Source organism: Mustela putorius, unplaced genomic scaffold, assembly GCF_011764305.1.
Source record: "Mustela putorius furo isolate JIRA1106 unplaced genomic scaffold, ASM1176430v1.1 tig00003845_pilon_pilon_pilon, whole genome shotgun sequence".
NCBI lineage: Eukaryota > Metazoa > Chordata > Mammalia > Carnivora > Mustelidae > Mustela > Mustela putorius.
Window position 1 is genome coordinate 65,746,394 of NW_025421998.1, and position 27,654 is coordinate 65,774,047.

At 44.3% G+C, this 27,654-nt stretch overlaps 1 protein-coding gene across 4 annotated transcripts in view; it reads right to left on the reverse strand.

The window, feature by feature from the left end:
* The window catches only part of AOAH (acyloxyacyl hydrolase), a 167,379-nt gene that overhangs the window by 85,268 nt on the left and 54,457 nt on the right, over window positions 1–27,654 (reverse strand). For all 4 annotated transcript variants that reach the window (XM_045062878.1, XM_045062877.1, XM_004741964.3 and 1 more), the window contains 7 exons: window positions 22,451–22,510; window positions 17,022–17,092; window positions 11,668–11,728; window positions 10,549–10,619; window positions 9,657–9,705; window positions 8,421–8,469; window positions 6,599–6,693 (listed from right to left, as the gene is read on the reverse strand). In XM_045062878.1, the coding sequence (XP_044918813.1) occupies window positions 6,599–6,693; window positions 8,421–8,469; window positions 9,657–9,705; window positions 10,549–10,619; window positions 11,668–11,728; window positions 17,022–17,092; window positions 22,451–22,510 (456 nt within the window). The remainder of the gene's footprint in view (window positions 1–6,598; window positions 6,694–8,420; window positions 8,470–9,656; window positions 9,706–10,548; window positions 10,620–11,667; window positions 11,729–17,021; window positions 17,093–22,450; window positions 22,511–27,654) is intronic.

Sequence of the window (27,654 nt, forward strand, 5' to 3'; positions counted from 1 at the left end):
ATAATCAGATGTGATTCTTCTGGCTGGGCTGATGTCCAAAGCTGGCTCTCTCTAATGGGGGCTCTGAGAGGCCCTGCTGGGAACACGTGACTAACCTTGCAGGTGCAGTCAGTGCATTCTCTTCAGCCTCTCTAGTCTTTTAGTATTCGTGCTCCAGTCCCTGGTCAACTGGTTTACCCTCCATGGTGCAGTCATCTCCAGGCAATCTTCTCCAGGATTTGTAATGATTCATGCTGGCTCTCCCTTCCTGGGGTCCATGTCCTTGCCCCCAGGACACACATTCGTTCTTTCCTCAGTCACCACTCTTACATTATTCATGAGAGTGTTGGACACCAGCCCCTTTGACCCCAGTCTCCGGAGACAGCTACCCAGGTCCGCTAGTGGTCGCCTACTCTGAGGGGGAAGCATGTCCACCCTTTCCCTGAGGGGAAAGCTGAGCCCCACTGCCATGCTGACACCAGCCATGCCCTGCCTCAACTCTTAGACCTTTGAGGTGGGTCTTCTGCTACAGGTAGCAGAAATGATTGTTCACTCCCTTCTGGTGCATGTCCTGCTGAAGTCCTTCTGATTTTTGAATGCGGAAGGTGGGAATTGTTAGCTCACATTGTCTTGGGGCCTCAGTTGAAATTCAGGTAGAAATAAATAGTCCATTTTAAAACATCCTCTTGTAAAATCTTCCCAAATTTCTGATGAGATAGCTATCATTACTTACATATATTTTAGGTGAAGAAATTAAGCTCAGGGAGGATTAGTATGTGGCTAAGCTAGGATTTGAACCCAGGTCTGCTTAAAAGTCCAAGATTATTTTATAGAGAGATGATTTAGGGGCTGGAAACTCCTCTGGGCAAGGCTCTTGGCTCAAGGTGTCGGTTTCCAACATGGCTGTCATGCTATCAGTTGGGTGGCCATACATCCCAGTTTGTCTGGGCCAGTCTAATTAATGCCTATTATCCTCATAAAATTACCAGTGGTGATCCCCCTTCCCTCAGGTTTGGACAACGAACTGTAAGTTCACTATAACTACTGGGAGTTAGGGGTATGATGCAGAAGAGCCAGAGGCATCCGAAGTTTCTTAGGGGGACAGACTCTTCCAGTAGAGTCTCCAAAAGCTGGTTTGACCCTGCAGGGAAGACCTGCATAAGGGGGTGCAGTCGATACAGCAGACTCTTCTGATGTGTGGATGCCCTCACGGCCCCAGGGTAAGCCGGTCAGGTGGGACATCTCCCTCCGGGAGGCTGATCTCTCCAGGAATTGGCTGTAAAGTCCACAGGGTGGGAAGTGTATGGGAAAAATACATGTCCACTGTGCATTCTAGATAACTGCTGAGTTTGCCCATTTCTTTTCTTCTTCACCATACTCTTCCAGGTTAGGGCACTTTCACTAGAAAGAACCTAGCTGGTCTACTTTCCTGTCTCCCCTCACCCCTCACCAGTCCAATCCAACTTGCCACTGGAATCAGGGTGATATTTCTAAAATTCAAATATGACTGCTGCTCTTTCTCAGTTTAAAACCCCTTGGCAGCTTCCTACTGCCTTCAGGATAAACTCTGAATTCCTTAATGTGGCCTCAAGGACCCCTGAGATCTGTCTCCTATGCACCTTTCCAGACTCTTCTCATACCTTCTCCACTTCATATTCTATTATCATCAATGCAGCCACACTAGACTTCTTCTCAGAATGCTGAACCCTCTTACTTCTGTGAGCCTTTGTGTGCTCTTTCTGCTCCTGGGACCCTCCTTCCTGTGAGGACCAGACTGCCCGAACTTCTTCTTTCCTTGAGTTCGGGGCATGCGTATGCATTGCAGCAGCTATGGAGTCTGGTCTTCATTTGCCCATAAGACCTGAAGCCTTCTGAAGGCCTGGTTCTTTCCATGCCCTTTACTTCTGTGTCATTCGCTTCTATCACAGGGCTTGGTATACAGTTGGTCCCAGGTTAGTACTTGGCAATATTTTGTTTACTTGCCACAAGTATTAAAGCCAAACAATCAGAACATGAGACATCAGAGCTCAACATATGCCATGGATGTCTGCCAGGCATTGTAGTTATATATATATGCTGACTCCCTGGCAAATGAAGAGATTCTATAGATAATATGTTTGAAAAATTAGTTTTTTTTTTAAGGGAGTATGATCCATAGTAGTCCAGAAATGAATCAGCTTAATATCCAGTCGTGGCCAGATGGTTTAGTAGATTATGGCTTGTATACTGAAAAAGATGCTAGAGAACACTGACAAATATAATGAATACAAAGACTAAGTAGCAATGTGGAAAAATGATTATAATTAGTGCTAATTGAAAAAAAGGAGAATGGCCAATTGCATACTTGCTACTCTTATAACTACATAATGTGTGTGTGTGTGTGTGTGTGTATGAACACTAGGAGTCGAGTTCTGGGAAAGAATGGAAAAATAATGAGAAAAGGTCAAGATGGTGGGGTTTTTTTTCTTAACTCTCAAAATTGGTTCTAGTACTGACTTCCTATCTTCTTTTTTCCCACAATAAGAAGAATATTAAGAGAATATTTTAAAACTAATCTGATACTCCCAAATGTTAAAATGATTCTCCCCGGGTGGTAGGATTAAAGAGAATGTTAATGATTTCTTAATAATTTCTGTATTGCTTATTTTTCTCGATTGAATATTTAACATTTATAATTAGATAAAAACAATAATGCAAATATTTACTTTCTTCCCTCTCTCACTTTGAGCAGATATACTTGCTTCCCCACTGATCGTGGGCATGGTCGTGTGACTTGCTTGGGCCAATGTACTGATTGTGGACATGATGTAGCAAATGTATTTGTGTGGGGCCTTTGTCCTCTTGCACTTCCACAATTACCATGAAAAGAATACTTTCTGGATAGACTGCCCAACCAAGAGAAAGGAGAGATACATGGTACAGACTTAGACCCAACCTTTAGCTTGGAACCAAGACCAACAGGGTTTAGCTGACCCTAGACAACCCACAGATGTGTGAGTGAGAAGAAATGGGGACTGTTTTAAGTCCCTAAGACGTGGGGTAGTTTGTACAGCATTATTTTGATAATAACTTGGTGATATACCTTCTTTTCAATGCTAACTTTCTAAGCAAAATGTTTCTCTATTATCCTTGTCTCATCTTCCATCTTATAAATGGCACAACACAGAAGTGGCCCCGGCTTGGAGTGGCTGGATTGATCTGTAGCTTGGAGATGTATATTAACCCCTTTGAGAACACTAGAACATCAAAGGCTTGAAATAGGTGACAGAATGCTGCTAAATCGGTGGTGTTGTCCCTACCACCAACAGCATTACTAATATGTTGGTGAGATTCATGAACCCAATTACCATTACGCCCAGTTTGGCTTCCACATCAACTCTACGTTCTTGCCCTTCTTGTGGCTGGCCATTTCTAAGACTATAATTTACTGCCAAAAAATGACAGGGGAGTGGGGTGGGAAACACAGGTTTCCCTGGCTATCTAAACAGGGAGAGTTCTCAAGGTTTGAGTTAGGCCATTCTGCTTTTCTGAAAGACCTACATTAGCATGGTAACGGTTTTTGTTTTTGTTTTTGTTTTAAGTGAACATCTTCTTTAGATTTCTTTTGGCTGGGAAGAAAGGGGGCTAATGTAGGTCTTCTGTAAAAGCAAAGTAGCATTAAAAAAAAAAAAAAACCTTTCAGCAACCAGGGGACTCCTGTAACCCAACCCAAACCAACAATGCTGAGCTGCAGTATTTCACTTAATTTGTTGTTGCAAACAGCAGATGAAAAAATGTTAGAATTCAAATCCCAGTTGTCAGGACTCCAGACTGCTGGGCTAGCTTCTCAGTGAATCTTTCTCTTCCCTAGAGAATTCGCACACTATAGAGTGAGCTGCTGGCTCTGGTGACAGTTTCTGAGATGCCATTCTCTCCAGGAGAACCCTAAAGGGAGAGGCACCCTTCACCTCAGCCTCCAGAGGCCCAGATGTGGGATAAGAAGGACAAGCACAAGGACATGGACCAGCCTGGTTAGCTGCCACCACTGCACTGCATGAGCTGTGAGTCAATCTACTTTTTGTCTAGTTTGAGCCCAATATAGAGTCCAAAGCATTTTCACAGCCCTTAGATCATGAAACACATGGCCTTGCCTGAGGTTGTTCCTACCATCATTTACAGAGTTTCTGGGTAAGTGGCTTATTCAAGATGACAATGAAAGGAACTGAATCTTCCACCTGTTAGCTGTGTGACCTTAGGCAGTCTACCTAACCTCTCTGGGTATCTGTGTGTACAGTGAAGCTATGTTGTGAAACACCTACCTTGGAGGGTTTTTACAAATACTAAGAAAAACAGTACTTTGGTGTTTTTTAAGCTATTTGCTCAAAACGAAACAAAATGATACCCCAGGTCTTGGATTGCAATATTTGGTACCTACATAGTACAAATTCACTGAAGAAAAATGAAGAATATGTTACCCAGTGTTCTACAATCCAGACATATCAGTGTTAATGTACTGATCCACAACCTTCCAATTATTTTCTTTGCTTGCACACACAGATGCACTTACATATTCACAAAACTGGTTCATACATTATTACTTCATAACCTATTTTTGCCCCCTAACAAATTATTATTTGTATATTTCTTGCTAAGTAATATGTCTCTGACATGTGTATTAGTGGTTGCGTAACATTTCATTTTATGGGTATATTTTTGCATGTCTAATCCCTGTTTTTTATTTTTAATTTCTAATTTTTGCTCTTATAAGTAACTCTTTGATGAATACTCATATACACAGATTCTTGAGCAAATGACTAATCAGTTTTAGAGGTAAACTTCCAGATGAAGAATTAATGATTAAAACCACCATCATTTTCATGTCACTTTATATATTTTGTCAAATTGCCTTTCAGAGAAGTTCAACCAACTTAAACACTCTTGGTGGTGAAAGAAAATGTCCATTTCACCATATCTTTGCTGAAAATAGGTCTTTTATCACTTCTTAAGCTTTATCTGTTTGAAAGATGATAAATGATATTTTATTATTTTGTGTTTCTTTGATTACAATTAAAGATGAAACTATGTTTATATTTATTAGTTATGTTATTAAAACACTTAAAAATTTATTATTGACATGCAGGAACTGTGTGCTATTAGGGAACTTAAATATCGCCTTATATGTTATAAATATTGTTCTCATTTTTCATTTGTCTTTTAACCTTATGGATTTTTTTTACATTGTTTACATTTGATAATGTTATATACTGAAATCTAGTAATATTTGGAATAGTTGGAATAGTAATCTGGAATACTTCTTAAAATAATCTTTCTCAGGAGGGCATAGGTCTGTTATGTTTTCTGAATCTCTGAAAATGGAGAATAAGTTTCTGGAAGAACAAACAATATCTTGGCAGCCTGAACAATTCTGACATGCAACCCTCAAAATCCTGTCGAGGCTATTCTACTATTTTCTAAAAGTTAGCATTGAGAGGTAAGTCTGATGCTAAAATGTTTTTTTCCTCCTAGTAAGTACCTTGGTGATTTTTGTTGTTGTTGTTGGGCAGAATGATTGCAAGATTTTTCTTTATATTTGGAATTAAAAAAAAAAAAAAGGAAGACACGGTTAATAGAGTCTATTTTACACTTGGGCCTGTGCTCACTGCGGGTTTAGTATTGAAGACAAGGATTCCTTCAACTCAGTAATTGAGTTATCTTTTATTGCTTATTTGGTCACCACTTCCTCTCTGCCTGATATGTTCTCTTTTCTGGTTTTCCTATTCAGTCTCCAGAACCCATCCACATGCCGGTTCTCTGAGTTCCAGAATTTCCCCAGCAGGAGGACTGGTTTGCTAATCTTGTTTTTTTGCATCATCAACTTGCTTGTCAGTGTTGTCACTGGATTTTTACATCAGGTGATTATTGTTCTTTCTCCCCAAAGTAGTCTTTCCTGATGTCTGACTGCTCCTTTTTCATGGGTACAATCTCCTGTTGACCATTATTGAGAACCTGAATTTAATATTGTACAAAATGCCACTCTGTCTCCTACAGCAAGCTTTTTGCCTTTTTTTTTTTTTTAAAGAGCATTCCTCTGTTGAGATCATGAGCATTTTTTTATACATCCAGATGTTTCCCTGCTTGCTCCCCTTTACAAAGGGAAGTCTATGTCTGTTCAGTTTTGGGACTTGGCACAGGTTCAGTTGGAGTGTTTAGATGTATGTTCAATTTCTCTAGTTTGAGAAGAAGGGGTCAAGGAAGAATTTATAATTCTTGTAGTTGGATTTCTCCAGATCGGAGTTTCAGGGTTCTTGGAGAGGGAGAAGGGAACCACGGCCGAGGTGGCCATATGACCAGGGTTTCCCCATTGTGCCTAAGTCTCCTTTCCACCTGGCAGAGGTCCCCCTTCTCTAATGGACAGGACAGTTGCTGTGATGAGCCGGCTGTGACAATGCCCTCACATTTCTTATCACATTGTTTGAAATAAACCAAGCTGGAATGGTTGTGGCTGCGCCTTTTTACAACAGATTTTGCTGAGGAGGGAGATTTGCACCTGTTTGGAGTTGGCATCGCATTTAGAGGGAGCAAGGAGGGACCAAACACAAAGGGTGGCACATCCGGGATAATTACTGCCAAAATTACTTACCAAAGACATCTGTGAAGCTGTGATCCATTCGGGAGAGATGTGAAAATGAGCCCCAGCTGAGTCTCCCAGCAGAATGATTCCCCTGGGCTGTGAACCTGGGAGGCACAATTTATTTGCATTATTTATGCACTCCAGTAGTTTGGAGCTTCTGGATTGGGTGGTCAGAAGGGTAGATACCCTGGTGTGTATCCCGCACAGAGCCTCATAACAGTGACGCACTGCCGCTTTTCAAGCGTTGGGGAGTGAGGGGGATGGCATTTAGGAGTTGACTGAGATTTCTAGGCCACTGAAACTGTTAGGTAAGCTGTACAGATGCAGGTGTGTTTCCTAGCTCAGCATAAAACAAAACTGCTGTGCAACCTCATGAGTGAATGATGGATGAATCAAAGAATCCATACTTTATCTGAACTCAGAAATACACCCTGGGTTTTGGTTTTGGAAATGGCTCTCTTGAATTCTATTGTAATTCACTATAAGCATTAGTGATCTCATGGAGCAATTTGGACTTTTCAAAGTTGTTATGGTCTTTTAAAGCCCTTAATCCATATACACAAAAGCACTGGGTGGACAATTCTGGCTGATTAACGGGAGATGAACATAAAGGTCTCTGCAAAGCCCTATCTGGAGGTTAGGAATCTCTTAATCTGCCTCTGAGGTCCATCTGCATGATTTGTCTACCCATGGGTGATGGATGTACTCTTTTTTTTTTCTTTTAAAGATTTTATTTATTTACTTGACAAACAGAGATCACAAATAGGCAGAGAGGCAGGCAGAGAGAAAGAGGAGGAAGCAGGCTCCCTGCTGAGCAGAGAGCCTGATGCAGGGCTCGATCCCAGGACCCTGGGATCATGATCTGAGCCAAGGCCGAGGCTTTAACCCACTGAGCCACCCAGGCATCCCTGGATGTACTCTCCTAAATTCCTTAAGATCCTGAAAGAATCAACGGATCCATCCCAAAGTCAGACAGAGGGATGCCTCTTTCCCCTAGACAATCAGACTAAGTTAATTCAGGGCAAAGACTGTGTGGCATCTGTCCAGGACAACTCAGAGCCAAGCATAGCCCTTGGTGCATAATAGGGATAGGCATTCAGGAAATATCCATCAAGTGGAGGAATGAATGAATGACTGGAATGCTTTTCAATGTTAGGGAAAAGCACTGCCCATATGTAAAAAGTGAGGCTAGCAGAGGGTCTTGCCTGAGACCCTTTGGTTATTACCAGGCACAAATTTTCAGTAGTATGTGGGTGATCATAGGTTTTTCCCAACAATACTGGCAGCTCAGATGTCTGTGGCATTTGGGCATTTAGAACACAGAGCTTTTGCTCAGATTTTTGGGAACTCCCCAATGGCTATAACTTGGAGGTGTCCCTCAAGTAACTCAGATATGAATCTTTAGCCCAGTTGCCTGCCACAGGGATTCTGTCAGCACAAACCTAGATATCTGACCTTGTTGTGTATTGAGAAGGACATGGAAATGCCAGCACCTCTATTTGTTTTCATATTTGGGAGAAGCACTAGGTTTCCATTACCTTGTGCTCTCTCCTGTTGCCTTTTTTGCCCTCATCATTCAAGTTTCCAATCGTTTCCAATCTCCACATAAAGGGGGCAGTCAGAAAAATTCAGTTATACTTTTTCTAGGTTCTGCCTCCATTTTCTACAAGTTTTTTCATAGCTTTTTTTCATGAAAATAAATGGACATCGATCAACTTTAAGCTCTAGCACCAGGCACTTCCTCCCTTGGGTGGTCTGTTGGCTTAAGTGTGCCTCCGACTAGAAAAGAGTGTCCCTGTTGTGATAAGCACATTAACTCTACAATACATACCTTCACAGAACTTCTTCTCATATGGAATTCCATCTTTTGGATCAACACCCTTCAAAAGAGAAAGGATGGGATTAGCAGTTTGTTTTTAAATGTATGAGACACATATACTGTGGCTTTCCCTAATGGCTTTAAAAGTACAAAGGCAAGTTAGTGGATAAAACCCATTAAAGTCTCCTGAGCCCTTAATTCAACACAGCAACACTCGGTGTGAGCTGGGCTTTATGGTTGGGGGCAGCAATAAGGAGAGATCCAGAGGGCCAACCATCTGGTCCAGAGGATGCCCCTCTAGCAGTGTCTGAAGGGCTGGCAGTGTCGCCGCGAGGGGGCGCTCTTGGCCCACTAAGTGACCAAGACACAAGGTCAGTGTGTGTCCCTCTGTCTCTGAGCTGGAGCTCTCAGTGTGCTGATGTCTTCACTCCCTAAACATGGATGCTTCCAGAGCCCCGATTCTCAGCAGGGCTGGCTTCCCCCCACCTCTGCCCCGAGGGACATTTGGCAAAGTCTAGACATTTTTGGTGGTGACAACAGGGGGAGGGGGAGTGCCTGGCATCTAGTGGGTGGAGGCCAGGGATGCCGCTGCACAGCCTATAATTTCTAAGGGGCCTGGATTTCCAAGACTCTGGGATTTTGTTGGGATTTCTTCTATTGTTCTAATTAACTATTAGTAATTTGGTATTCTTTTTGTTCAGGAGGATCCTCAGTCATGTATTAGCTCGAGACCCCACAAAACGGAGGTCTGCTGCCGTTGTTGTCCTCAGAGAAGTATTTGGTTGGGCTTCCTCCTTTCTTCCCTCTCTCTTCCTAAAAGCTTCAGATCTGCTGTTCATGCAGAGCTGAAACACCAGCATTAATTTCCACCCTGACTGACTAGCTTTGTGGAATAGAAAGAAAATGGCTGCCTTGACGTGGTGGCGCAGTAAGAGCTTTTCTCCAACAGCTATTTGGGTCGCTGTAAAACTTTGCTAACAGAATTCTTCCTTTAATTTCTCCTGACTCAATGCAGAAAAAAGGGGTTGGATGTGGGTGACTTCAAGGGACTGTGACTGACAGACCCTCAACTCTCATTACATCCCTGCCATCCATCATGTGAGATCTGACTCTACAGCCCTCTTCCAGTTTGCAGAGAAAGCTTGCTTTCATCTGTCATCTTCTTCCATAGGACTGACTAAAGCAAATGGGCTTTTAAGGAGGGCAGAACGTCAGAGGATGGGACTAGGTTTGAATCTGGTTGCTTACCCAAATGCCATTACAGTTTGAATCCTCGTGTATATCCCAGTTGTCTGGCCTAAGAAGAAAACAGCAACATTGGCCTTCAGCATATGCTTCTCGCCCCGTGAATGTCAGCTGAATGAATGAGTGAACCAGTGCTGTATGAAGGGTCAGTGATGGACAACAGGCTTGTCAAGGAGGCGTGCCACGCATGACTGTCAGCGGCACACAGAAACCTCCACTTGGCCTCTGCCAGTATCTCGGTTTGGGAAATTTTCTGACCACGGTGGACCAGCTCCAGTGGCCTCCATTCATGGACTGTGCTACGGGATGGAGCCGATGGCAGAGTGAATGAGTCGGCAGCCCACTTTATTCAGATAGGTGAGGCATCACATGGTACTCTAGACTCCCAAACATCTGGTAAACGGAACACTGTGGCCCCACAGTCAAGAGGAAGGTCACGCATCCACTTTCTGAAGTTCAAGATGTGGCCGGCTGAACATCAGCCCGGGATTGAAAGGCGACACATGGTCCACTCATGGGAGCTCCTGCCTCACTCCTCAGTCCTGCGTATGGACCTTGAGCAGGAGGCTGGACACAGGCCACCACCCCCCCGCCACCGTACCCTGTGGACTCGCATGTTCCTCCTACTAGACCAGAAGCTCCACGAAGGGAGGCCCTACTTCATTTCGTTAACCGCCCGACACCAGGCAGAGCGCTGGGCAACGAGCAGGTGCTCTAGGAAGGTTTCCTGGACAAATGGTGAACGAATGCTGTTCTTTCTTCACTGAGCTTTACTTTGGTGGGGACACGGAGGTCCCTTCTCTAAGTTCAAATCCCCTAGGCTGGGGCTGGAATGACGCCTCCTGCCTCCTTTTTAGAAGGTAATTTCCCGAGTCAGTGACCATTGGAGACGTACCTTCTGCCCGGGTATGCCATCCTGTTGCTGTCATTGCAGTCTCTCCCTCGCCAGTGGTAGCCCCTCAGCGTCTGGAATTGAAGAACACACACAGGAAGGGTTCATTTCCGCCCCTTGTTATCCACGAGGAAGGGCAGTCAAAGCTGTCCCAGGGGTACCAGCATGTGCAATTCTTAATTCCAGTACAATCTAGGAACACTAGAGGTTACTAAGAAAATTAAGATTAATATGCTGAGACATGCTGTGTGAGGGAAATGTATCAGAGTCCCAGCACCAATGCCAAGTGGTAGTGTGTGTGCGTGTGAGTGTGTGTGTGTGCTGTTGGGTGTGTGTCTGTATGTGGGTGCACAACAGTGTATGCATGTGGGCACAGTGCATGCCTGCTGTATGCACATGTGCATGTGTTCATCTGTGTGTGTTCGTGTGTGTTTGTGTGTGTGTGTGTATGCACTTCCATGGACAGCACGACATCCAACTCTCTGAACTTCATTAGTTATCAATCTTCTTAGGCTCCAAAATAGTTGATTTATTTGGTCAAATGAGTAATCGTTGTACTGGATAATTTAAAATCTCTAGCCGAGTTGGCTAACTTTGTGGATTTATTATATGATTGACCTGTCTTGATCCTTGATTTGAAAGACTTAAGAGTCACAATAATATCAAACAACATCTTCATTTCCCCCATTCCCAGGTAGACTATCTGAGATCCCACCAACTTGGCGGAGTTATACATGCCTCCTGCTTGTTCGCTTTTCCAGAGAACATCCTGACATCCGTACTGCTCTAAATCAAACATGTGGATACACATTAACACAACACACACGCACTCTAAAAATAGGTTTAAGAATTTCCAAAATAATTCTCAGCACCTTTCAAGATAAATGAAACACCCAGCTGGGAATGGCATCAAGAAACAAAAAATAGTCCCGGCCTAAAGACCCACTCTGACGGTTCGTGTCCTATTAAGATGCCAAAAAGTCCATAAAAATCATGGGATGGTATATTAACAAATTTTTAATACATTCCAATGGAATTCAGTCTTGTCTTATTAAAGGTATGATATTTGTAGAAAATGATACAATATTTAGTGAACATCTGGTTACTCTTAACAATACTTACTGGGAAAATGCTGTGTTTGTCTGAATCTACATCTTTGAATGGCACAGAATTTTGTATCGTTCTAGAAAAAAAGAAAACAAAACAGCTGGTGAGCTAAGAAAAAAGAAACTGTTTATGGAAACAAACAGGGACATTTCAGATGCACTGTGTTGAGTGGATGTGATAGAAGTCCATTCTAAAAATAAAATGAAGTGTCTCCATGGTATGGAAGAGTGCCAGCCCCACTTTGCCAATCTCTGCTCTCCACCTAATTAGAACTATTTTCTCTCTGATATTAATTTGGCCCATATGGGGAAGTGAAACAATTACATCAACATTTTAGAGAAGACAGGATATTGATGTTGAGATGCCCAGAGAGGAAGGAACTGCATTTTCGGTCCAATGAGCTCAGCACTATAGATTGAATTTGTGCCATTTTACACATTCTGTGATGGAAGTTTTTTTCTTAAAATCTACTCTTCTAAACCACTACCTCAAAAAATCTTGAGGCATTGAGCTGGCAACGTTCACTCCCATTCATGAGCCTGAAAAACCAAAGACTTGGATCATTGATGACCAAGGAAATTCATGCTAAAGCCACAGACCCCTCACCCAAGGGAGGCTCTCTCTCTGTGTCCTCACTACCAAACTTTTCCCAGCTCCTGCATGGCACGCACTGCTTTCCCTCTAGGAAAATCTCTTACGGGGTAGCAGGCTAGTGCCATCAGATGGCAGGGTGAGACTACTGGCAGAGCCTAGAATGTAGAGAGTAACATGAGCCTTTACAGAATTTATTAAATGGTCTTTCGAATCAAGAGCATTCAAGAGCAGTTGTAAGAGCCTCAGGGCAAATGGATTCAGCAAGAGCCAGCATGGAGCTTAACTGGTATCTTGGAGTCTGTCTTACTAACTCGGGGATGGTGGACCCAGAGTCTAGGTCATAAGCTTCTCTGGAGATGGCCTCATGATCTTGCGAGGCCTTCTTGTGATCTCTGTGGGTCAAATAAATAAATAAATTCTTTAAAAAACAAAAAACTGTATCTAAATCTGATACTCATGTATCCTTATAGACGCCTGGTTGTAGGCTGAAACATACATTCATTCATTCCATAGGTATTTTTAGAATCCCTGTTGTGTTCCAGACACCACATTAGATATTAGGGATGAGTATAAGATATATTTCCAATGTTAGAGGAGCTTCATGGGGGCAAACAACTCATCAGTAGGCAACTACAATGCTATGGAGAAAATGTTAAAAAGGGTTGGGCATCAAGAGCAAAAACACTTCTAATGCAATACAGGGAAGAAGGTAATCTTAAGTTTAAATTTAAAGGATGACAAAGCATTTTCAAGGCATGTAATTGGGTGAAGAATATTCTAGTAGGAACAAAGAGTCATGGGAAGTCTCTTAACATAGCTCTGGGTTCTGAAACTAGACTCTCAGGGTTTGAATCCCAGGTCTGCTGTCTACTTGCTATATAACCTTAGGCAGATTATTTAATCTTTTGTGCCTCTGTTTCCTCATTTGTAAAACAGGGGCCAATATTAGTACCCACTTCCTAGGGCTGTTGTAAAGAGTGAATTGCTCCATGGGAAGCATAAAGACCTGTGCCAAGTATGTGGAAAACGCTCACAAAACATCAGCTTTTTATTATTTTGTGTAATGGTTACAGTTATTCCAAGGGTGATTTCTAGGGCTGGGCAAACAGGAGACAGGGATCTGCTCCTATGGCATTTTAGTTTCTGGAGCCATCCCAAATCCAACCCATGGACCCTCTTCAGATTTTCAGATTTCAAGGCACACGGCATTCTACCCAGTTACCTTGTCGGCTGGGACTTGCTCAGGGATGAATATAAAATCTATTTCCACGAGAGCCATTGCTCTATGACTGCCAGTTGTCGAGCTAGCGGGCTTGATCCAGTGAGCAATTGTAATGCAGGTGAATGTTATTCATTACATAATAGAATAGCTATTCAAGTTCAAACTCCCTAAAATTATTTCATGAAACTGGGGCATTACAACAAAAGAAAACTAGGGAGAATAAAGTTTCCACGTGTAGCTGTCTCACATTCGAGTCCCAGGCAGCACTCCAGGGCTGGGAATGGTTCTGTTCAATATGCATGTGAATGTGTCAGATGAATCTCTGTAAGAGGAAATGAGAGCCGAGAAAACCAGGAAAGAATACACCCGGGCTCACCTTGGTGGCAGGGACAGGGACGGATATGGTTGGGAGGAGTGGGCCATAGGGAAGAAGGAACAAGTAAAAAAAGAAAAGAAAAGAAAAGAAAAGAAAAGAAAAGAAAAGAATGATGAACAAAGGCAATTAACATGGGCTAGGATAGTCTGTATGCCTTTATGTGAATTGATCCACATGCAGGTTTATGCATATGGAAATTAAATAACAAGAGAAGATTATTAAGAGGGGATTCTCTTGACTTACCATTGTTACAATAAAAAGTAGACAGTGCATAGGCACTGTGAATTCTTACCAGCACAAAACAAAACAAAAAAGAACAAAAATGTTGATTGCCCCATGGTAGTAGCTTGGTATCCTACATATTTCTGTTCTAGTAAAATAGTGCCTTTTCTTTCTTTATGCCTTGTTTCTTCAGTGAGTCCCTACTAATTGGAAGCAAAGTATCTAAGTACAAGGATAAAAGGTTTACTTAGAGATGATGTCCTCGCCCTCTAAGAGCTTTGGGTGGTATGGGAGCCTGATGGAGAGAGGCCTAGAAGAACAGGGTGCACAAGCAGGCACTGGTGAGCTTGGGGTATGGAGGGCTAGCCAAATGCTGGGGAGCAGGGAGCTAGGAAACTGCCCACAGTGGGACACTGTCACTGTATTTTGAAGGCATTAGACCAAACAGGATGAGGCAGAAGAGGCACAGAACAGGAAAGGCATTACTCCTGGAAGGGACTTTAATGAAGGATTATGTAATAAAAGACAGGTAGGCCTTATCTCTACCATCTGCTGACTGTGCTTTGGGGTCAGACATCCAATATGCTAGAACCTACTTGCTCATCCAAAAGTGGGGAGAAAAGTCAAGGGACAGACAACTGAGTGGCTCTGAGCTTGGCCTTTGCAACCTGGCTGCTGGGTTCCAATGCCTGATTTATTGATTACTAGCATCACAGCCTTGGACAAAAGACTTTACCTCTTTAGAAAGGGGACAATGATGCCATCTGTCTTGTAGGGCTGCACTGATAAGAGTTCCTTATCAGACAACATTTAGTCATTATTATTATTACTAAGCCACAGGTTGCTTTGAAGAATAAATGAGGCTGCATTTAAATATGCTTTGTAAATCATAAAGCACTGAATAAATTGTGATCTGGTGCAAATTATATTAGAAGCACAATTATTTTTTAGAAAGAAGGAAAAAACACACTGCTTTTGCTTTTTCATAAAAGAAAAATTTCCCTTTTAAATAGCGCCAGGAAAATCCCTGGTCACAGATGCTCTTGAATTCAATTTTTCGAAGTTGGTTCAATTGAAGAATTGTCACTTTGGGTTCTGCTGGCCTATGTTTGACGTAGAAAATGCAATGACGCTTCAGGAAGGAGGGGACAGGGTGTCTCAATTCAGTAAGAGTTAGACATGATGAAACGACTGGGGGCCTAGGGAGCTGCCTGCATTTCAGCCTTCCAGCATCTTCTTTCCTGTCTATTTCTCCTCTGCTCCCCATGTCATGGTAGTCACTACATCCAGCCCTAGTCATGAAAAGTGGGGCTGATCCTGTTTCCACGACCCAGGTCAGCACTTTGCATAGCTGACCTATGGGAACTCATGTAGGCAGATGAACTCGGAAAAGTTTTAAACTCTTGGATCTCTAAGAGGCTTTCAATGTAGGTCAGCAGATAGTCTCCTCCTCTCCTGAGAAGCTTTCACAGCAGACAGGAGATGTTTAGTGGATTGAAACTCATGAAACTCATGAGATAAAGGAGGAGGAATGTAGAAAAAGTGCCTCTTCATATGGGTTGAATTGTATTCACAAGAAGTCATGTTGAAGTTCTAACCCCCAGGCCCTATGAATGTGACCTTTTTTTGGAAACAGGGTCTTTGCCAGTGTTACAAAGTCAAGATGGGGCCATGAGCCCAGCCCCTGATCCAGTATGACTGGTGTTTGTACAAAAGGGAAAGACGGACACACAGGGAAGACGGCAGTGGAGGAGGCTGGAGGCAGAGACTGGAATTGCCAGCAGGATTGCGGGCTCCCATCAGAAGCTAAGAGGCAAAGGGTTTGACCCAGAGAGTCGGAGACACTCTTGGAGAGCAGAGTCTCAGAGGAACCCTGCCAGCACCCCGCCTTCAGACTTCCAGCCTCTAGAACAGGGAGAGGATACATTTCTGTTCCTCTAAGCCATCCAATTTGTAGGTATATTATTATAGCTGCCCTAGGAAATGACTATAGCCTCTGAGTCCAGATGTGCAGCCTGAATCACATCCAAGCCCTTGCAAGGGGAGCTAGACGGAGCAGACACACGGGGCAGCTGGGAGAAATCATCTGTTTAAGACTCAGTGTCCTTCAATGTAGGAATAATAACAATTAGGAAAACAAGTAGGAATAATAACAATCCCTACTTACAGAGTTGTTATGAGAACTAACATGGACAGGTTTGCATGTTTGCATGTGTGGCACCCACAGCAGTGACCGGATGCTGTGGGACAGCAGCCACTGTCACATGAGGAAAGTGGCCAAGTGCAAGGTAGAACCTGTGCTATTTTGCCTCTTGGTCCAATGTCCCTCTTGGCACACCATTGCATCTTTTAATGCTGTGGACAGTGATTATGATGACACCCAGCATAACCCCAGGCTCAGATGAGAGCTGGGGTATGGGATTTAAATAGAGACAGAAGGTCCTGGGAATTGAGACAGTGTCTCTGCATTGGCAACACTGTATATGCATTTCTGAGCCAGAGCTTTTAGGTAATGGGTTGGGTTCTGTGAAATAAATTAGTCCCTTTCCAGCCTCGTGAGTGCCTTGGACTAAAGATGCTCAGAGTTCCTTTCATGACGAGGCGCCAACCTTGACCTTGTCTGTGTCTTACACAGCAAGGAGGGGCTGTCCCCGTGTGCGGCACGGATGTGCACCAAGTTGCCCAGAAGTTTCACCAGCAGCCTGCCTGCCAGCCCAGGGGATAGGTCAGATTTTTGGTTCAAAGATACTGTTATGCAGTGGATTTCCAAAATGATTTGTGCAGACCTCATTTGTCTTTTAGTTTCTGTACAAGTCATGGTATGAGACACGACCAATGCACACCTTCAGGAAGGTGCCTTTTGCTTCTGACAATTATTTTAGTCATTGGAAAACAGGGACAACCAACGGTGCCATCTCATGCCAGTATTCAGGGAGGTAGGAATAGTATACGTACGATTTAATCCTCTGACAGATCTTGGCCAAAAATGGGAGCGAACAAATATCAGAACTACTTCTGGAATGTTTCTGGAGAAGAGAACAAAAATAACAAAAAGAGTTGCTTAGTTCACAGAATAGCCCTGCAACTTATAAAGCTCCTTTTCCCCCTGCTGGCTCCATAGTCTGGATTTCGGGAGCCTCTTTCCTTTAGAACCTGGGCCATCTCGTTTAACTGAACTGACCTCTTGTTTCTGTCTGCACACTCTGCCCTCACTCTGTCTCCATGCCTTTGTTCTTGCTGGGGTCTCAGCCTTCAGCTCCCCCTTCCTCCTGCTGCCTGCGACCCCCACCTTCACCTATGCTCCATTTCTTCCCCAAAAGGTCTGGCCCACCATGATCTGTTCCACTTGTGCAAACAGCATTCTTCTCCCTCCTTCTACCCAAGGGCTTTGAGAAAGGGTTTGAAAAAAGAGCGTGTTCCAATAGAATAATCCCAGCCTATTATGAGAGAAAGACAAGACTAACTGGAGAGACATGCCAGGGCTTGGGAAGAAGGAAGGAGGAAGTCCCCTTTCCTGGGGGGTGCCGTGGGGGCAGGTGAGGTGGACGGATGAAGCTCCTGAAGCGTCGTGAGCACGGGATTTCAGAAAGCAGTTTCCATAAGACTCTGGTTGTGTGACGGATGGAAAGCCCCAGCTTTTGACTAAGAGATACGTTTACAATGATCATGGTTTCCATGATATGTTCCTCAGATGAAAGTAAAAGATAACAGGGTTGAAAAAGTTAGAAACTAGCATTTATCAGTGAGCAGGGAGAGAGGAGTGATTTTCACCAGCCAGAAGAGTCCTTCAGACGGCCATGAGTTGGATCAGTAGCGTCGGTGAAACATTGACCCTGACAGAGGAGAACAAAGCAAACTCATTTTCGTGCTATGAATCAAAGTTGAGCAAAACTTCGTGAGGTTTGCTCAGCTTTCTAGAATGAGAGGAGCAATCCTTATTGGTGTCCCATCCATGTGTAAGATACAGAGACAGAAGAGGCTGTCCTTGTCCTCATCAAGCTTACTGCTCAGGGACGTGTAGGGGTGAGCATCTCAGCTCTTGGCGTGCTTTGGGATGTCTGCAGTGGTCCCGGCATTAACACAGCTGTCTAGAAACCCAGTGGAGGAGGCAGGAGATGAGCGAGAAGTCCTGTAGGAAAGATGCTGGCAGGAAGGGACAGATATTCTAGGCTTTGTGACCCCAAGTGTGGTCCAGACTTGCTATAGGTACAATTTGTGCACCCCTCCCTGATCTACTGACTTGGAAAGCCTGGGGTGGGTCCCAGAAATCAGTGTTTTCTAAGTCTCCAGGTCATTCTGATGGTTGCTAAAGTTTGAGAACCACTGATGAAAGTGTGATCACAAACCCAGAAAGTGTGCCTGGGAACTTTCGGAAATGCAGAGTTTTGGGCCCCACAGCAGACCTGTTGAATCAGTCTGTGTTTTATCAAGGTCCCAGGTTACTGAGGTGATTGCTGAAGCGGGGGAAGCCTGGGGCTGTGGAGAGGGAGTGCCCTGTGAGGGGCCGTGGAAGTGTGAGGTGTAGTATCAGGGGACTGCCGAATGTCTCACCCTGGCTGTGGGATAGCAGAGCACAAGGACGTGGTGAACCCCGGAGGCAAGGAGGCAGCATGACCAGTCTAAGATGTCGCACTGTGTGCTTTCCCCCATGGAATGATTACTGAAGGGTTAGCCGAGGGATCCCATTCGTATTTCAGGAAGGTATCCTGGGGGTGAGAGGGTGGCCCGGAGGAGGTGAGCTGGGGCAGAGAGACCCGATCCTGGGGTTGCTAATCTCAGCATTAATGCTATTTTGGGGCTGAATAAGTCTTTGTTGTGGGGCTGCGCTGTGCCTCGTGGGATGTTTAGCAGTGTATCTGGCACCTAGCCATTCAGACGCAAGCAGCCCCAAAATGTCACCAGACATTGCCAAATGTCCTCGGGGGAGAGGTGGGGAGGATCAAGCTGCTGCTGACTGGGAACCACTGCTGTAAGGCGGGAGGAGGGGGATGTCAGGCAAAGGAGGGGTGTTCAGAAGGTTGAGTCCAGAGACCTGGTAAGTGAGAGGGATGAGCATTGCGGACACACCGTAAAGCAAACACCAGCATGAAATTATACGGCAACAAGGGTGGCAGTTTGGAAATACAGACACATTCTGAGACTCAGAGCTCCAAGGCAGGTTGCATTTGAATGTCTGAGCTCTGTCTTTGAATATTTACTTGAACCTGAAGGCCTCAGTCTAATTAACCTAACGACCAGGTAGATTTTAACACTGATGTAACCAATACATCAGAAAAATTTACATGGACAGCCTTATCATTACTGCACAAGAGGTACAAAAGAATTAAATGTTATATCTGCACAGCTGTTCACTGTCAGAATTCAACGGAAGGCTGCGGCTGTCTCTGACATTCATTGTGCAGAAATGGGGTCTAGGGTGTGTATAATAGATGATGAAGCTTGCCCAGGGACCACCTGGTCCCCCCACCCTGAACTCCTCCTGTTCAGACAGAGGTTTTAATTATCCGGTCTTTTCATCACATGGCATGGGAAGGACTAGCCTCTTTTCCTTTCCTTGCAAAGAGAAATGAGACAGGCACAGAGTAATGTTGCAGAGTTCCTCCCTTGCAGTTTGCCAGCCCCTTCCTTTCAATCTGAACTTTGCTAGACAAAGGGAAAATGAGAGCTGTTATTGATTCAGCAATGGTTTTAAAATATTGCACCTGGCGGCATGTAATCCCATTTAAATGAAAGTCTCAGTCTGGGCTGTCCCTGGGCACAGGAGCCACGCAGCATCTTCATTTAGCAATCTATTCGAACCAGTTTCTGCTTGTATCCTGAGCTTTCCCATGCACCAGGATGTTAAATGAAAACAGAACAATACACAGGGGTTGAATAAAGAAAAAAAAATGTGGTGACTGGGGTAAACAGAAGGTCAAAGGGGAGAGAACAACTACTCTTCTATACACAGCCAAAATGAAGTTGGATTTCTCCATGGTGAAGTGCTTTTCAACACTTGCTACATATTATTTTACCTGGTTTTAATTGCACTAGGGAAGATGATTCTATTAAGTAGGTAGGTTTTTGATGAGTAATGTCAGGTACAGTTGCATAGGTCATGCACTGCATAATTTTAACCTACATAGCCTGTGATGTGAATGGTGCTTCTTGAAAGTTAGTGCTGAGGAGGTTGAGAGCTATTGGCATAGTGGAGAAGGTAGGAACTTGGCAGTAGCTAGATCTGGATTTAAATGATGGGTTTCTCCCTTACTAGCTATGGGGAATGAGTGTATTACTTAACATACCTGATCCTTAGTTCTCTCATCTATAAAACAGGGTTGATAACAAAAATATACTATTTTCTATGAGTTTTTGTGAGAATTCAACAAATTGATTCCACAACTCAGGTACTCTAAAACTTAGATGCTCAGTTTTCTGCTAGATCCATGAGGAGCCTCTCAGGGCCTCACTGAGATGCAGATATTTTCTGGAACATTCCCTTCCACAATACTTCACTTTTCCCCAGCCTGATAGGCTGTGCTGAAATGATATGGAACCCACTGTATGTGTCCTCCTACATCCCAGCCAGGTCTGCTGTTAGACGAGCCATCACAACGTAACTAATTGTAGCTGCTATCATCTGAGCAGTAACTCAAGAGACACTTATTGGCATTTTATGATTATTTTTTCCTTGATAGCTTTGATCTAGAGAGTACATTAATTGGAGGAGGTTTTTGAGGGGTTTTGTATTAGTGTTTGGTAGTTTGTTTTTTTGTTTTTGGCTTCTCACTGGAAATTATTGGAATCTGGCCCTATGAATTATGCTTGCAATTCTGATGACAGAAATGAAAAATCATAAAATCCTAATTAGCTTCTGAGCTAATGCCAAGGCAGTTTGCGCTGGTGGAGTTAACAATGCTCCTAGAAGAAGTTTTTAGATGCGTGTGGAGAAGAAGGAAAGAAGGATCGTATTGTTCTCCAGTTTTGTTTAGAGCTCTGAAGGTGGTCAAGGGTTTCCTATGATGTTTCCAATTTCCTTTCTATGGCTTCAGCTGATTAGCTAACCCACTACTGTTGGTCTTTAATTACTCACTGAATTAAATAATGGTTGACAACATTGTGATTGATTAACTGATTGCATAGAAATGCCTGAATAATGCCATTCCCTGCATCCCAGCTCTGTACATCAAAACCCATATGCCCCCCAAGAGTGGGGCTGCCAGATAAAATATGGCACTGAACATACTTACACTAAAAATTTATTCATTGTTTATCTGAAATTCAAATTTAACTGGTCTCCTCTATTTTTATTTGCTAAGTCTGGCAAACTGAGCCACGAGGGCTTTTCCTCCTCCTTTTTTTCTGTGCTGCCAAATCAAGATTGCCTTAAATGTACTGCATCGGGGGAATGACGAGAGCAGGGTGATGAGGGAGAGGCTGAGGACAAAGGCCTTGCTCTCTCATCTCTGAGGAATGCTTCCTTATTGCCGGGATCTTTAGCATGGAGGGAGACTTGGTTCTTTGAAGGTTTACTTTTCTGCTTCCTATCCAGTTGGGGCTCATTTGCATTCAGGGCCTAAGTCAAATACTTGACTCCCTAATAATCAATTTGAACTAAACATGGTATTGATTGAGTGCTAGAGAATTTCCAGGCATGAGACCAACACTTGACACACATCGTTCTCTTAGTCCTCACAGCCATGCTTTGACAAAGGAGCACGACCACTGTCTCTATCTTGCTGATAGGGAAACTGAGGCTCACCTTGAAGTCACATATTTAGAAAGTGGAGGATCAGGGGCGCCCAGGTGGCACAGTGGGTTAAAGCCTCTGCCTTCAGCTCAGGTCGCGATCCCAGGGTCTTGGGATCGAGCCCCACACATTGGGCTTTCTGCTCAGTGGGGACCCTACTTCCTTCTCTCTCTGCCTGCCTCTCTGTCTGTCAAATAAATAAATAAATAAATAAATAAAGTGGAGGGTCAGAAAGCTAGAAAGCTAGAGCCTCCTCTAAAATGGTCTGCTGGCGAGTAGCAGTCCTCAACTGCACATACCAGAGGATGTTTGGCAACATCAGGAGCCACTCACAGTTGTCACGACTGGGGAAGGGCGATGTGGCCGCGGGCCTTTAGTGGTTAGAAGACAGGGATGTGGCTATACACCCTACAGTGGACAGGACAATGCCCGCAACCAGGGAGTAACTAGCCCCAAATGTCAGTACTGCCCAGTTTGAGAAACACTGCTGCTGGGAGAGAGGGAGGAGAAAAAGGGGGGGGCGCTCACTTTCCTACGACGGTGTGTTGTGGGCACGGATCTGGAGTAGCCCATGGTCTCAGGGGTGTGAGAGCAGGGGAAGGGGAAGATGAAGGCACCCAGCACAACGCTGCTGTTCTTCTCATCCGCTGCTTACCAGAATGGGGGATTTCTTCACAATCTGTCTCGCCTTCTCTAATGTAAATTTCCACGGCTCCTATAAGAACAAAGTTAGACAACATTACAGCTTGCGCTTCATCTCTTCTTTGTATGTCTTCTCTGAAGTTAGGGCTTTTAAAGTCCATAACTTTGCAGTAAAGAAATGATTCCATAAAACTGTGGAAAAAAAAAATTCGCAAGAAGGCGATTTCATGCTAATAACTCTTTGTTAAAGGATTTACTCTGTGCCAGATGCCAGGCTAAGTACTTTGCAAACAGGATCTTATTTAATTTTCACAACAGCTCTGAGAGATACGACCTTTTTATAGATGAGGAAATTGAGATGCAGGAAAGCTAAGAAGCTGGGTGAAGATCGCAGAGCCAGGTCTGGCAGAGACCCAATCTAAACTTTCACCTTTCTACCTGCTCTACTACGTGGAGGCCTCTAGATACCTCCTCCTTATGTCTGGAAGCCCCATGGCAGAAGGCTGCCAACAGCTCACCTGAGTGGTGACTGCTCCCACACAAGGTAACACCCCATCTCCCATGCACAAACTCTTCTGGTTCCTCACCCCTATTTTTTCAGTCATGTCTACAGCAACCAGGTTTATCTTTTTAGTTCACATTCCATGTGTAAACATGTAGGTGATTACAACAAATGACTATTGCTACATAATCCCATATTTGTATACTTGTGGGCAGTTTGGGAGAAAAGTAACCCTTAGGGAAGAGGGTGGGAGAATTTGCTCCCAGCACTGCTTCCCAAACCTTTTGTCCTCCCCCCATCTGGACTTAACTACATTCTTCCTTGTGCTGCTCTCTGTAAAACCTAGGAGAGCCTGGGCGATGGTTTGCACACCGGGGTTCAAATCCCAGGTCTACTGAGTATGAGCTGTGTGCCCTTGAGCAAGTTAAACTCTGAGCCCTTCAGTATCTACAGATTTACTTCCTTAACATGTAAAAAAGCCCTATTTTTGTCATCTGTAGTATGAGGGTGATGTCTACCTCCTAGGAGTGCCGGGAGGATGACAGGACATCATGCATGTAAACCCCTAGGCCAAGGCCTGCCCCAATAATCCCCAGCTCAGTAATTGATGGGTTGGTTGGAAAATTTCTGTTTCAGCTCTGGATGTCCCCTCACGCACATCAGTAGGAAAGCTGGGATTATGGGAGAGTGGCATAGTTCTCACTCCAGGAAACTGAGAACATTGCCCTGCATTTTAGCAGAAAGAATGGGCACTGGAATGGGATTCTGGAGCTGGCTGACAGCAGGAGAGGCCTCCTGGGACATGGGGCCCTTGCTGCTAATGGACGTTCAGGACTTGTGTCCCTGCTTGACTCCTTTGTATATTCTTCACCCCTGGGGAGATGCCTCCCTCCATTATGGAGCACCGTGCTATTCCAAAGACCTCAGCCATGCAGAGCGAATGTGGGTGGAGGAGTGACCGCTCGGTGTGAGCTTGGGTTGGAGCCAACTTTCCAGCAGGTGCTTTAGGAAGGAGGAGAGCAAAGCTAGCCATAAGAGCTAGCTTGCCCTCCACAGGCTGGCTCTGAAACCCTCTCCCTGGCTTCTGCCCCACATCACACTCCTCCAGCTCAAATTCAAAGGAGGACAAACTAAGCCTCTTGTGTCAGAGGCAGCAGGCCCACTGGCATCTAAGAGTGCATGTTAGCAACTTGAGAAAAGAAGCTGCTCTCCAGGTCAGTCTGGTCACCAGGACGCCCCTGTACAGTGTATGTTTCATAAAATACTGAACCACGAATGTGCCAGTTGATGAACACCCACGTCCCTGAGCCCCTGAGGGTCCCCATCATCGATCTGGCCATACAGCCTCTCCCTAGAACTTCCAGACTTCCTTATGATCCATCCACAAAGGGGCCAAGGTCATGGTACAACCTCACGGGCACCTGTAGACTGAGCTCCAACACTACACCCAGTGTCCAGTCTGATTGGCTGACAACAGCCCCAAAACAATTCATTATAACCCTCCCTTTAAAATCCTAGATACGTGAATGCAATTTTGGATTCTTCTGGAAATTCTCACAAATCCTGGAAGCTCTCTGGTAAGTAAGCCTCTTGGGTAAGGTCAATATAAGAAACTGGATCTGGGTGCAAATTTCTGTCACAGTGCCCTTTTTGGCTGCTCTCATTAACCTAAAACTCATTCTCTGTAATACCATAATGTGATGTTGATGTCCCTCTACCTTAATTACGTGCCCCCTGTTTCTCTGCTTGGAAATACCCCTTTCATTCTAAAGCTCAGCTCAAGCACCCGAAGGGCCTAAAACTGTCCATGCTACATACTAGATGCTCAACTGATATGTAAATAAAAAGCAAGAGAAAACCTGTAGGATATTATGTTAATCAAGGAAAAGAGGCCCCAGATTTTACACACAGAGAAAATAAATCCTGCAGAGAAATATGCCATAATAATTGCAGGTGACACCTTTTTTCCTTTTTGGTTCTTTCTTGCATTTTCTAAATTTTCGATAATGAGCACAAATTCAGCAATGCATGCTTTTTAAAAAGAACTCAATATATATTGCCCTGTTCCTTCCTGAAGAAACAAAAACATGATCACGGCATAGGGACGCAGTGAGAACACTGGAGATCTGGTGCGAAGAGACATTCCTGGCCTCTCAGGGTTTCTGGGTAGTGGAGGAGACAGATGAGGAAGGAGCACAGCAAGCAGAAGCGAGAGGGGCAGAAAGAGGCCTCAGCAGGGTCCTTGTAGGACAGGCCACTTGAGTCCCCTTAAGGGGACTAATTTGTTTTTCATCCGGCTCCGTTCTCTGAGGGGACCGATGTGTAGTGAGGGATAAAGACCAGCAAGCAAAACAAACAAACCAAAAGCCCAGTGACAAGGGCTGCATCAAATACCTTCTGACCCCCATAGTGCCATGTGTGATGATGCTTCTGGCATCATCTGGATGGTGCTTCTGGCATCTCCCTGGAAGGCCTAGGGCAGGATCATCAGGACCTGGCTTGACTAGAGTGTCACTTGCTCCCATAGTTCAAGTGCACAAATGTCAACATAAAAAAGAGAATATAAATACCAGGCCTGATCTTCTGTCCCCAGAAGAAAATGGATGTAAGGATTCAAAGATACTTGGAGGGGCAACTGGATGGCTCAGTCAGTTAAGCATCTGCCTTCGGCTCAGGTCATGATCTCCCAGACATGGGATCGAGCCCCAAGTGGGGCTCCTTGCTCAGCGGGGAGCCTGCTCCTCCCTCTCCTGTTGCCTCTCCAACTGCTCATGCTCTCTGTATCTCTCTGTCTCAAATAAAGAAAATCTTTTTAAAAAACTTAATAGAAAGATACTTGGAAAAGCTAATTTTTTTTTGCTTGTTGTGATGACAGGCAAATGGGCAAATTGTTAGCCATGGGCAAATGAAGATAATTACTCTCTCTCATCGGTAACCTTTCACTGTTGGCAATCTGGTGCTTACAGCGCCGCTTCTGAAGTATGAGGACCGCTCTTGCATCCTCCAAAAAATTAAGACTTCAGAATGGAGGGGGCAACTGTAATCAGAGGCTGCAGAGAACATTCAGGGCTAGATGGTGAGCTGGATATGACCCCTTTCTGGTTGGAAGGCATACTGGGGTTTCTGACTCAGAGCAATAATCTGAGGCATAAACAGATTCTCCATCAACAATGAGGAGCTTGGTTCTGGAGTGTTCATTTGATCCTGCAACATTCTATGGTCGATCCTTTCCAATTTCTCATTACTTTCTGCCTCTAGTTAGAGTGGCTCCTATTCCAGGCTCAAATCCTCTTCAGGGTCTCTTTAACATTCTCACGAGTGGCTTGCCAAGGAGGGCCCCACACAGGTTTACAAAGAAATAAGCTCTCAGAGTGGGAGCTTTAGAGTCCCAAGAACCATGGATACATAGAGTGCATTTCTTTACTCAAGAATTTGGAAAATTCCAAGGACGATATGGCACCGTGTGCCAGCAGGCTACAAGATGGGGAGAGGTCAACCTTTTGCTTGATCATCAGAGCACAGAGAAACACATAGCCATGGTTGTTCACGGAAGACATCTGCCTAGAATGACTGAAGTGTTCATGCAGACCAGAGCCAGCCCAAAGTCTTTGGACAAGAGGAGAGGTTCGGTGACTCCCGATCTTCCATGGAAGATATTTAAATGCTGTACTGATCACCAGGTCACAGTCTCCATCATCATCTTCTATTTAAAGTGAGTTTGGACTCCAGAGTGCTTGTGGGTTTGAATCCTAGCTTTGCCATTCACTAATTGTGGGACCTTGGGCAAGTTACTTAAGCACTCTGAGACTCACTGTCCTCCACGCAAAATGGGGATAATACTCTGTGTGTGTGTGTGTGTGTGTGTGTGTGTAAAGAACAAGAAAGCCCTTGGCACAGTGCCTTGCATGTGGTAAGCACAACATTAGTGTAACAGCAACCGATGGTTTTGAGTTGTTATGTCACTAATGCATAGCTGGAAAAATTACTGTAATTACAACATCAGCCTACAAAAATGGATGCCGTATTTCAATGATCTTCAAAACCACCCTGAGTGGAAAGTGGTGAGGTTACATAATGTAAGCAGGGCCACTCAGCAAACTGAGCAGACAGTACTCAAGTCCCTAGACTCCAACACCTTTTCCACCATGACCACATTGTTTCCCGAGAGCAAAGTAAGCCTGAAATTTTAACCAAGTGAGAAAATATGACTCCCAAGTTTCCACCAGGGCTTAAGGGAATGCAAGGGGAATTCATGTGTGTGGGGGGTGCTTTCAGGCAAAGGCTCACACGGTGGAGGAGAGAGATGTGACTCTGTAAGCCAACAATCCATGCACCTGTGTGTGGAAATGCAAGTACAAACATTGTAGCCAGTGTAGGACTGATCATGAGAGAGAAAGAAAGTCATTCAGTCAGTCATTTTGTTGGGCTGTCATTCACTCTACTCATTCATTCCACAAACGCTTACTGATTATGCTGTGTGGCAAATTATGTATCAGGGCTGTAACAGTGAATGAGACATAATCTTTCTCATCAAGGGTTTTATAACCTGGGAGAGACGATTGGCAATAAAATGTAATTAGAATACAATGTAGCAAGTGTTAAGTAATAAGTACCATTATTCCTATTTTACAGATGAGGTAGACTGAGTCTTAAGAGTGACTAAAATCCAAAGTCACAGAGCCAGTGAGGGGCACAGTCCAGATTCAGTTCATACC